Source organism: Bombus flavifrons, chromosome 18 (assembly GCF_040668555.2).
Source record: "Bombus flavifrons isolate JBK064 chromosome 18, iyBomFlav1_principal, whole genome shotgun sequence".
NCBI lineage: Eukaryota > Metazoa > Arthropoda > Insecta > Hymenoptera > Apidae > Bombus > Bombus flavifrons.
This window is the reverse complement of record NC_138459.1, coordinates 1,471,230-1,483,124: the sequence shown is the minus strand read 5'-3', so window position 1 is coordinate 1,483,124 and position 11,895 is coordinate 1,471,230. Positions and strand designations below refer to the sequence as shown.

General features: G+C 31.7%; 1 protein-coding gene across 1 annotated transcript in view; it reads left to right on the top strand.

Moving 5' to 3' along the window:
• Positions 1-7,154: 7,154 nt before the first annotated feature.
• The window catches only part of CAP (Cbl-associated protein), a 413,875-nt gene continuing 409,134 nt past the window's right edge, over positions 7,155-11,895 (top strand). The window contains exon 1 of the mRNA XM_069131258.1: positions 7,155-7,780. Coding sequence (XP_068987359.1) covers positions 7,685-7,780 — 96 coding nt within the window. The 5' untranslated portion in view covers positions 7,155-7,684. The remainder of the gene's footprint in view (positions 7,781-11,895) is intronic.

Genomic DNA, 11,895 nt, shown 5'->3' with positions numbered 1-11,895 from the left:
GTCTATGTGCGAATATTAAAGAAAATTCATACTTTTATATTTTATTTTCATATATTTTCATAAGAGTCTCTCTCTATATATATGGTTTAAGCGGTTGAAAATTAATGTTACTGAAAGTATAATTACTATATTGCAGATGTTTATATATTTATGGAAAATTGAACCCATTTGCATCCAAGCGTGGATTAATCCCCGCGCTGCGACCGTCTTCTATCACCAACCGCGGATTATTACGCGATCTGCGACTGTCTTCTGTATAAAAAAAATGTATGTAAAAAAGATGTCGTTTTACTAACAACTATGCTTAGCTTAGGATTTGCTGAAACGGAAAAAAACAAACCGATATACCGGACAAACATGTGTAAAACCAACAATAGTAATTGATTATAATCAGAATATGGGTGGAGTTGATGTTGACGATCAAATGTTAAGTAAATTTCATACTATGCGAAGATGTAAAAAAGCCTATAAGAAAATATTTTTTACTTCATAAACACGATGTTACTGAACGGTTATGTAATTTTTAAAAATCATAAAAAGGATCGAGCTTTTCATATTTTTAAACAACAATTGGCCGGAGAAATTATTTACCAAATATAAAAGTAAGTGAGGCGTCTAATGGTTCGATAACGCGATATACTGACAGGCATTTTCCTATTCGGGTACGTCCAACTGCAGCGAAGGGAAGCAGAACGTCAAAGCGATGCGTTGCATGCTTATCTAAACGTACTCGAAGAGAAACGCTCTTTAAATGCCATATTTGCGATGTACCATTATGTATTGACCGTTTTAAAGAATTCCACGAGAAATAATATGATTTAATTTCCATTTTAGTCTAAATAATTTCTTTTCAAATAAATAATTTTTACTTTTTTTCTCTGTTATAAAGAATGTAAGATGCGATGTTTGCGAACTAACATTGTCTAGCAATCGTTTTGAACAGTAAATTTTCAATAAACTCCATGAAGAATTCGGATGTCATTTACTTCACCTACGACCGACCGCGCGCGGTAATGGGGACTAGTCGCCAGTTGAACGCCGCTGATGCCTTCAAATGGCCCTTTAAGTAGGGCCATGATGCAAATGGGTTATAGATGCAAGAATGAATTATGTGTAAGGTTCCAGTTCTGTGTTTTTAAAAATTTAAATTTACATAAACATCCGCAATTTAATAATTATGCTAAGCCTTCAAATTGATGCTTCTTGAGTTACATTCATAACATGTTGTAGAATTAACACGTTGACGCCGGCGCCGATATTTATGGTTTTCTCTGTGAGGCGGCGCCCGAATACACGGTCTGCTTCGTGGGGCAGCGCAGCGTCGGATTAGACTGACAATTTTTCAACTTTCACCTCAATTTATAGCAAAATTACAAAAGCTATAAGATTCCTGTTGGGTTCAATGAATTCCGTGGACTTCAACTAATACATTGATATACAGTAGTTTGGCAATATCAATTTGCATATATCTATAAATGTTAAGTAAAGCTGACGAGACTCTAATTTCTATAAGAAACGTTCATAGCGCGAATCAAAAAATTTTTCAATTCCGTAGAGAAAAAAAAAGTAGTTATACGTGTTCGTCGGAGAACGACGGCGCGCGTAAGGAACATGCACGACGAAAATAGTGTTAGGTTACGTTAAATTTTTAAAATGGACTGACAAAAGGCCAGTATGTATGCTAGCTACTTCCAAAAATCACAGATGTGTTATAATGTTGAGATAAAATAATACAAACCTATTTTGTACTATCAATTTTGTGAAATATGTACATGTGTGACCCATCGCGATACACCAAACAAACTCGAGTGACCCATCGGTAGTGCACGCCACCTCACGGGACAGATACGCGTGACCCACCGATGGCGCACGCCGGCGTCAACGTGTTAAATTTATTTTTTGTCATACGCCTCTTTATTCCTTTGTTGTAAGTTAAGGAAACAAAATCCTATGGACCAAAAATTTTATTCGTATTACGTATATTATAAAAAATTATACTGATAGATAATTGTTGATAATTATATGCTTTATGTGATAGCAGTAAAATGTATTCTATGATCTTTTAGATATAAATGTTTGTTATATAATGTCTGTTACTGCAATTCACAGCTACTTTTTGTTGAATTTGTTAAGGGATAAAAGGTTCCTGAAAATTATTTAGAATAGTTCATTTCAATTAGTATATTTTTATAAATGTTTTATTTTTTACCTCTCCGATAAAATCAAATTAAACAGCATACTTAAATCTTATTATAGTCTTAGAAAGATAGAACAACAAAAATTGTATGTATTAATCTCTGTTATTTAATTAACTTCTATGTTTGTTCTATCAAACTCTTTATACTTGTTTGTTATTTAATTTATAAACAATAAATATTTTAATATTTTCTTAACTAATAAGCAATTTTTTGTTTTACAAAATTTAAAGTAGCTTTTTGCAGTTGCATCGCATTCCAGATTAACCCTTTGCACTCGAGAGGCTATTTTCCGTCACCACGGCGTTCCGTGTGGCAAGTCGAGAGGAGAATGAGAGGCGACAGTCCTTGTTTATGCTAAATTTTGACCTCTCCAATTGATGAGAACGCAGTATTGGTTCGTAAATAGACTTTTGAGCTCTTTATATCGTTTGTTATGAAGTATGAAATGTTACGCATTAAAACGAAGATGAAATATTTATGCTCAAATTCTTCCGAAACCATGGTTCTAGTAACGTCTCCGACGTTGGTTCAGATTTGACGATCGTGGCAGAAGTATTATAGTTTTGTAAACTTAGAAGCTCAAAAAGAATGGATTTGAAAATTTGTTGAATTAATTCATATATTCTTTAAAAAAGCAAAAGAACGGAAGGCCACTTAACCACCTATCTACAAGACACTCGTCACATACGCGCAAATTTACCTCGAGTTACTGCTACGCCCGACGGAAAAGGCCGTCGAGTCCAAAGGGTTAAAAACTGAGGAACTTTAGGACTTATTTGACTTAACTTATTTTTTACAAAGTGGAATTTAAGGGATGATAGGAGAGATCTAAAAAGTTTCAAAACGAAAAGTAGAAAAAAGGACTGTCCTAACATACAGTAGCGGACAAAAGATTAAGAGGAAATGGAAAAAATAGATGATTGATTTACTTTCCATAAAAAATATAAATACAGTGTTATACTTTTGACTAATTAGACATTTGTTTGTACACTTACAAAAAATTTCCATTTTGATATTTTGCTCAGTAGCTAAGTTATAAAAAGACAACGAAATCTGTATATTTCATCGGTCAAAAGTTTAAGATTACACAAAAAATATTAATTTTTGGTAAGAAAATATACACAATTTTTATTTAAATTCAATATTTTGTCCAATATCCGTTATTTCTTATCACTTCGGTACATCTTCTTGGCATAGCATCTATTAATTTTTTACATTGATCTACCGTAATAACTCTCCAAGCTGTTTCAATTGTAAAGTTCATTTAAATTTCTCAGTTTATAACCTTGTACTGTCTTTTTTATGATCCTCCACAAATTCTCGATTGGATTAATATCTGGTGATTGCGACGGCCACGGCAACACGGTAATATTTTCTTCTCCAAAACACTGTTACACAACCCGAGACGTGTGCTTCGGATCATTATCATTTTGAAAAATAAAATCATCACGCATATTATTGCGTGCAAAAGGCAACATTGTTATTAAATAGGTCTTGCAGTTCGATATTTAATTGATTCACACAGATTCAGTTTTTGTATTCTGTATTTCACCACCATGTACAGCCATATGAACACACTGGATACATTTAGATAATTAACACGTGGCGGACGCCAAAACAAAAGAGCGTCGTTAGAAGTCGCACCAACTTTGCATGTAGCAACTAGTGATCGTACCAACCTAATATTTTGCTCAATAAACGTATTCTCGAGTATGTCCATGTATTGAAAACGGTCCATAATTCTGAGGCGGTTGTTGGTGAAGGTGCCCACAAGAAATACTCTTGATATTCAACAAAAAAGATTTATTAAACTATTAACACTCAACAGTCAACAATTTACGATTAACAATTAACGACTAACGATTAACTTAATTAAGAGTTAATAATCACGTATCTCGAATTGTGTTTGCTTCGCTATAACGCTTTCGTACTTCGCACCTCGGGGCAGACTGAATCTTTTGTTTGAAACCAAACGGATTCTTTTCTTTGTTGCTCCTCCATATCCCCACTACGCACGCGTTTATTAGATGTCCGCGACGGTTGCCGCGTATGCATTCTTCCGAATATTCAGCGAAAAAACCGTAGGGATATACTCTTTGAAGGTATAGCGCTTTGTGTCGCGAAGCCGTTGGAAAGTTCCGTGGTCGAGTGCCGCCACAATTCCATCGATACGACATATCGGACCAGGACCGCCTCAAGAAAGACACGCCCACCCCACAACGTTCCCACCACCATGTTTAAGAATTTTTAAAACGCACTGTGTTTTCAAACTTTCGCCAATTCGACGTCTAACATACCGTATCCCGTCAGAAGAGATGCGATTGAATTTCGATTCGTCTGAAAACAATACCTTTTGCCAATCTTCACTTGTCCAATGCCTATGAGCTTTAGCAAATGCAAGTCGTCTTTTTCGATTCCTAAAACTCAGCAGTGGTTTTTTTCGGGGTTTTCGTCCTCTTAAGGTAAAGTCTTCTAATCTTCTCCTAACAGTTCTAGCACTAATTTGTGTATCGTTTTTATAGTTTATCTCCGCAACAATATTATTTGCACTACGAAAACGATCCTTTTTGCTCAATCGATGAATCCGGCCATCCATTTTCGGCGTTGCGTTTTCGTGGTCTTCCATTTTTCGGTTGATCGCAATACATGCCTGCCTTTAAAAATTTATACCAAGCTTGCTTACAAACCGTTTCTAACCTGTTCACTATATTTGCTATTTCAGTGAAGGTTTTGCTTTGATTTCGCAGCCTTACGATTTCTTTCCTTTCGTTTTCAACGAAATTCTTTGATTTACCCCATAGTCTGTTTCTACCTAAATGAATTTTAAGCAATAAAAGGTGCACTAAACAATGATTTTGACATTCGAAAATCAAAATGTTCAAAAACTGTACTCATATTCATGTTTTACACAGATCTTCTTAAACTGATGTCCACTGTTTACAAGTGCTAAGCGGTAACTAACTGTTGTTACCGCTACATTGTGTGTATTTAACTGACGGTCTGAGGTTACGAAGGTCAAACATACAGCTATGTTATTCCAAAGAGACAAACCGAATAGAAGAATAATATGCGTATAAGATGTTTGTAATCTAGTTTACAAATAATTGTCTTAAACTTTTGTCTGCTACTGTACAATCAGATAAATATATATTTCATATATACTTGAATTTATGCTTTTGTCATAATTGTTGATTATATTCGTCTATTTCATAATTTTGTGAAATATGTTAAACAAGCTCTTTTTTAACATTTTAAAAAATATTATTTACCTATTATATACCTAAATTTATTTCACAAACAAAGTAAAATATGTCTGAAATGTTATTACAAGAAAAAGATTTTCATTGATAATTGTTTTCAATCAGAATTATATTTTTTCACTAGTACTGCATTGTAAGTAATGAAAGGATAAACATAGTTTTTTGACATTCTATAAAATATATAGAATTAATATTGTCCCTTTTTTATATAACTTTTTATTTTATTCTAATACGTATGTATTATTATTAGCAGAACCTTTATGTATATCAAAAATCAACAGTCCTCCTTTTTATTTTATTTTAGTTAAATGTTATGTTTTAGTATTAAAGCGAAAGTAAACAGTTTAATATCCAAGTATTGTTCAAGTGCGAATTAATTTTGAGAATACTTATAAGTAAAATAATATCGTTTAATAATTTATAATATAAGTTGATGCTACAAGCTGATGACAAAGGATTGAAAGACTTTAGTTATTGTATAAGATTTTTTTACAAATTTTACAAAATATATTTGGCGATTATAAATTGTTAAACAAAGTGTCAAATTTTAATTAAAAGGATGAAGATGGAAGATTATATCAATTTACATTGTCTTTTACTGATGGTTGTTTAGAAACCTGTAGCATTGATTTTGTAATTGTCAATTTAGAGGTACGAATTTAATTGATTTTCAAGAATGATATAATAATTACTTTTCAAATTGCAAGTATGTTCCAAAAATAATGATAAATGAAGAGTATAGGAAAAGAACGCGATAACTAATGTCTTTCATTTGTTACACGTGGTTTTAAAGTTCAGTATTCATTATCAAACAATCCCAAAGTTCTTACCAAAAATGTCTGCTATTTGATCTTAAAGCTAAACGCGTTTTTCTATCTTTTTTGTAATTTTAAAGTTATGTGTTACAGTTTTGGCTCGTATAATAAATAATAAGCAACTGGTTTCTGACTCGAAATAAGCAGTTCACTATCCCCTCTTCTTTATTTCTTATACAACCCGGCGACAAAGTGAGAGTTCCAAACATGAGTAAGAGGTCTGCGAAAGCCAGAAGCAATCAATTTTTGTGATCGAACGAACAATAACATCGTTTAGTAGAAGACGAATAGAATATGTATAATGTCTTCTCACTCTAACATTAGCGATTCTGAAGTGTTATATGCTCCTCGGCCAATCACTTTTTGTTTCACCGCTATCTCCAACCTGTCGCTCGTTCTGCGTGTTCTTTCTTATTGCGTTCGAAAACAAAGTCAAGCCGAGTAGCATATATAATCCCTAATAAGCAACCAGTCGATCTCGATTCTATGTTGCTTATTTCGAGGTTGTACTTGTTATAATATTAAAGTATTACTTTTTTATAGTTATATCTTCGGTTTATAAAATATGTCCTTGTTTAAAAGACGTATACCTTTATATCTAAGATGTTCATCCGATTTTCAAATAAGTTTTTATTATAAATAAAAATATTGCTGAAAATATATTTATCAAGTTTTTCTCTTGTGACCTTTAAATAATACGACCGAATGGTAATGCGTCTACTCTATATGTATAATATTAGCTACAAGTGGTTCATCCGAATCGTAAGTTAAGAAATGTTGATCGTAGCTGTAGGAGAGGGCACGCGTGTTCGCCGGGTGGCTTGAGTTTCATAGGATGGCAAGTGAGGGTGGCGCGTCGATTACAGGGAAGGGGAATGCGCCGTCACGTCAGTATTCCGCGAACCATCGACGAGTGTAGTTCGTGTCTCGGTTCGTTCCAATTTTCTTGTCATCATTCACTATATATTCGTGTTCGTAATTTGATAACCGAGAACATCCTGAATCATTAAATTTATTTTTTGTTTTATCAATAACACTAATAATTTGTATGATCCGTCGTCCATGAACTTTTCGTCCGTAACCTTTTCGTCGTTCGTTCGTTGAAAGATGATGCATGGTCGGTAATGTCGCTGATTAAGGAGTACTGACTACCATTTGAGTAAACGTTGATAATATATGATAGCAGGCAAATTTCGCGAGGCGTTATTCGAGAAATGTGAGCGTTGACAAGACGAATTTACGCGCGATCAACGATTTTGCGCCGCGGAGCGCGAACTACGACCTCGTTGGTCAACTCGAGACGAGTAAAACGAGACGGCGTGGCGTCTGTATCAGCAAACAGCGTAGCTGCGTCTCGCGTTCGGATTGAAACGCGAGTGAGTGGTCGTTGGGGAGTGATAAGAGAGGCGGGATGAGTGCAAGAGAAGTCACCCTTGTTGGAGGCTCTCCGTGGGGATTTCGTATGCATGGTGGGCATGACCTGCATCAACCCCTTCGTATCTCTAGGGTAAGTCTATTCATCGACCGTTTCACTAACGCCGATTAATGATCTTTTGAACGTAACTTAACCGTAAATATCGACCATTTAATATATATACTACAGTTAGTTTTATTTGTTTTGCGTTTATCACGCGTATACTTACGTATATCGTTTGACGTTGGTTCTACGTTGTTCAATGTCACGCGTATTTTAGCATCGTTTGCTCGGACATAGATGCGTTAACTCAGGCTCGTGGCGACAACCTTTGTAGTGTTGTCATTGATAACTATTCAGATCCAGTCGCGTTATATCAGGGTGTGAATAAACTGTAAAGTTTGTAAACTGCTGTGGTATTTAATTTAATGTTACGTTTTTTGAGGAAGCTTATAATTAATATATTACAATATATAGTTATTTCTTCCAATTGAAATAATTTCTTTAATAAATATTTTAAAGTAGGAGTTTAATATGATTAGAGACATTTTCATTAGATATAATAACATAATTGTCAGTACTGCGTAGATGTGTACTTATGTAATAGACTAATTATTATTGTTAGGTTATTCTTAATATATCCATTATTATTATTTCAATTCGAGTAAATTATTATTGGATTATACATATAGGAATATTTCTGTGTATTGTGTCTTAGTTCGACCTGAAGCTATACATTTTTAATTACTACTAAATTATTAATTTAACACTTTTGACAGTTTTGGTCTTGTGAATTATGAAATATTTTTTAAGTACAATGAAACTTGATTTTATGAAAGATAATTCGATAAATTAATTTTTTTAGAGTACACAAAAAATAATTTTTCTTCAAATTTCTTGATTTCTATTTTTATAAATCTGGAAAATCCGAAATTGAAGCTAGTTCTGATATTAGAATCAGGAAAGTTGCGATGAAATTAAGGTTAATTAGAGCTAAAGCTGTTTAAAATAATAAACAATAAAGAGAATGTAAATGTCCAGTGAAGTACTTTATATAAGCGAGCATGAAACAATTTTATATTTTTATTTCAAATTTATTTTAAAATACTGTGATTTTCTCTCTCTTTAATGTTTCGCGCATCCTCTGGAGATTTGTGTGAAAATGACGTACCCCGTAAATAGATGAATAAAGCTATAGTTATATAAAATATAACAGTGAGAATAAAATAAAATACATGCGTATATAGACATTAAATTTTGTACACCTAAAGTACTGAAACTGATGAACTGAAAACAATGTATGGATATTAAAAGTAGTTTATACGTAAATATTCACTTTAATCTATTTATAATAACAATATGTACATTTTACCGAAGCATATAAATTAATAATGAATTAATAATTATAAGCAATATTTATCACTTTATACAATTATCAGACTATAACGTTAAATTACCTATTAAGAGAACATAGAAATATGTGATATATATTATTATTTATTATATGTACTACTACATATTTCTACTGTTTAAATATCATTGATTAACATAGGAAGTATTTCTATTGGTTTAAACCCTTTTTAATCTGACTTGTAATTCAAAAATTGAAAAGTCTGAAGATGAAAAGTTTATCAAGCAACAAACTATTTCTGTAAAGTTCGGCAATTACAAACGCCAGCTTTATTGTCGGTTATAATATATTATTATGTGTAGCTTTGACGACTATAAAGTATAAATAATAAGTGCAGTTTGATTCATCCGTAATTCTCTAATTAAAATACATTTTTATACATAAAACTTCAGTAAAGTGTTAAAATTTAGATAATTTAAAGTTCGAAACGTATTTCGAAAACTTTTCGGTCCAAAAAATGTTGGCATGCAACTTGAATGTATCTTGTTATAAATATCGAGCCATCGATGTTTTGAACGTTGCCAGTAAATTGATACTTGGCACGGACAAATAAGACGCATCGATTTCAACCACGCCATGTTTGTTACACATATAGTCAGAATTATCGAAGTTTGGTTAAGATGTAATACAGATACAATACTTTTGTTCAGTTTATTAAATCTTTTCTTCATATTTTGTAGAACGAATAAGAAAATAAACTTATCTATTTATTTATAAACTCTGATATAAAATATAACGCGTGAGGATTAAATATAAGAAAAAAGACCAAATAATTGTTCGAAATAAAGCAACAGTTCGATTTATTTGAAAATAAACTTGTTTGCAAATAAATTACAAAATTTTACTTGAGAAATAAATTATTATCAATACGACCTAATGACAAAATCCGCAATCATTTAGTCGCCAATTCAATAGTTTAAATAATATACTCGAAGAGCAATGTCACACTACTACATCGCAGTATTATATTATTTTCAGCACATACTAAGTCTAAAGAGGATCACATTGAAACAAAGTACCTGTTATATTAGAGATAAATCGTCTTAAAACACTAGAGATCTGCTACTACTAATATTAATATATGTACAAAATATTAAAAATTTTATATTTCGTTTCTCTTTCAAAATATTGCATTCATTAAAAACGTCGTAATAATTTAACGACATAAACATTTTAATAAGTTTAATTAATATTTGTAAAATTAAATATAAAAATATTAGTTTTGGCATAGTATTATAATTTACAAAAACAATAATTATTAGAAGACAAGCTTATATAATTACAATATTAAAAATTAAAATTAAAAGGAGTAATCTATAACCCAGCAAATAATTTTATTTTCCTACGACGAACTTGTTATTTAACTTATTATCGAAAAGACCTATTGGGTAAACGAGGTTCTACTGTATTATGATTTATTCAGTCTATTTAAATATCTTTACATGATATTAAGTTTTGAGATTTAGGTCATGAGATTAGAGATCGTCTAACAATGTTATAGATACGCTAGCAGAATTATAATTGTGATTTATCTTATTACTTATTACCTTATCTTATCTTATTACCAAGGATATTTAGGGTGAAATTCTGATCATGATATTCTTTTCAGAAGTTGATTTCACATTCCATATTAGTGCAATATCTCTAAATAAAAGATATCTAAATTATTTTTTTGTAGAAAATTATTTATTTTGAATTATTTTTTTAGCATGTATTATATGGTATTTTATTTCTGAGTTGTAAATGTTTGTTATAATAATAACACTATTATCAAATATTAAATATTAAAGAATTACAGTAAATTCTAGTAGATAATATTTAAAAGTATTGAGACTTTAAGTCTATTGATAATCAAATAATAGATAAGTAAGATGAAGTAAAATAGAAAAGTAAGGTTACATTTACATAAAGAGTCAAGGTTAAATGTAAAAAATAGGCGAATTAAAGGTAAAGAAATATAGGGACAGCCGTTAACAATATGAGGTGTAATATCAGTAAAATAATGAATGAATAGCAGAAGACAAAATCGGAGATAGAGCAAAATTTGAGAAGAAGAAAAGGGACAGATAAAAAGAGTTCTAACGATAGAAAACTGATTGAAATATGGAAAGCCGTAACTGAAGGAGACGTAGAGGAAGAAATTGTCTCAGAGAAAAGAAGAGACGAAAGGGGGAAAAGTGTAGATAACAGTAAACAGAATGGTAAATTTTAGGACAGAGATCATACAAGGAAGAGAAAAGTTACAAAGGAGGTAAAGAATGAAATAAGTAATTTGACCCGGAGGATAAAATCCATATAGAATAAATGGAAAAAGAAGGGGAGGAGTCGTGCAGAAAAATGGAAGAAATAATATAGAAAATGGAAGAGAGCAGGTAGAGGAGCAGAGGAAAAAATTAATAATAGAAGTCTTGGAGAAGGTGAATAAAAATTTCGGGGATGTAAAATCGACAATTGATACATCTGTTGGATCTTTTTGTTTAAATATAAAAATTAATTGATATTTAATCGTGACCGGTCAAATGATCGTTCTTTGAAACAACTTATATTGCTTAATATAGAACGAAGATAACAACCAATTTGATAATGAAAGAATATAGTTTCTTCTATTTGGAAATAAATAACGTACATTTTATTCTTTTCCACCGCTTTTTTTTTTACAAGTTATAGGCTTCTGGATAGCACATTGTTCACATTTTTCAGATTTTGTTACTCTTATTGTTTTTGCAATATCTTATCTTGCATGTTTTCCGTTCACGTGTACTTACATTTATGACTGGTTCCGCTGGATCTTCTTTGA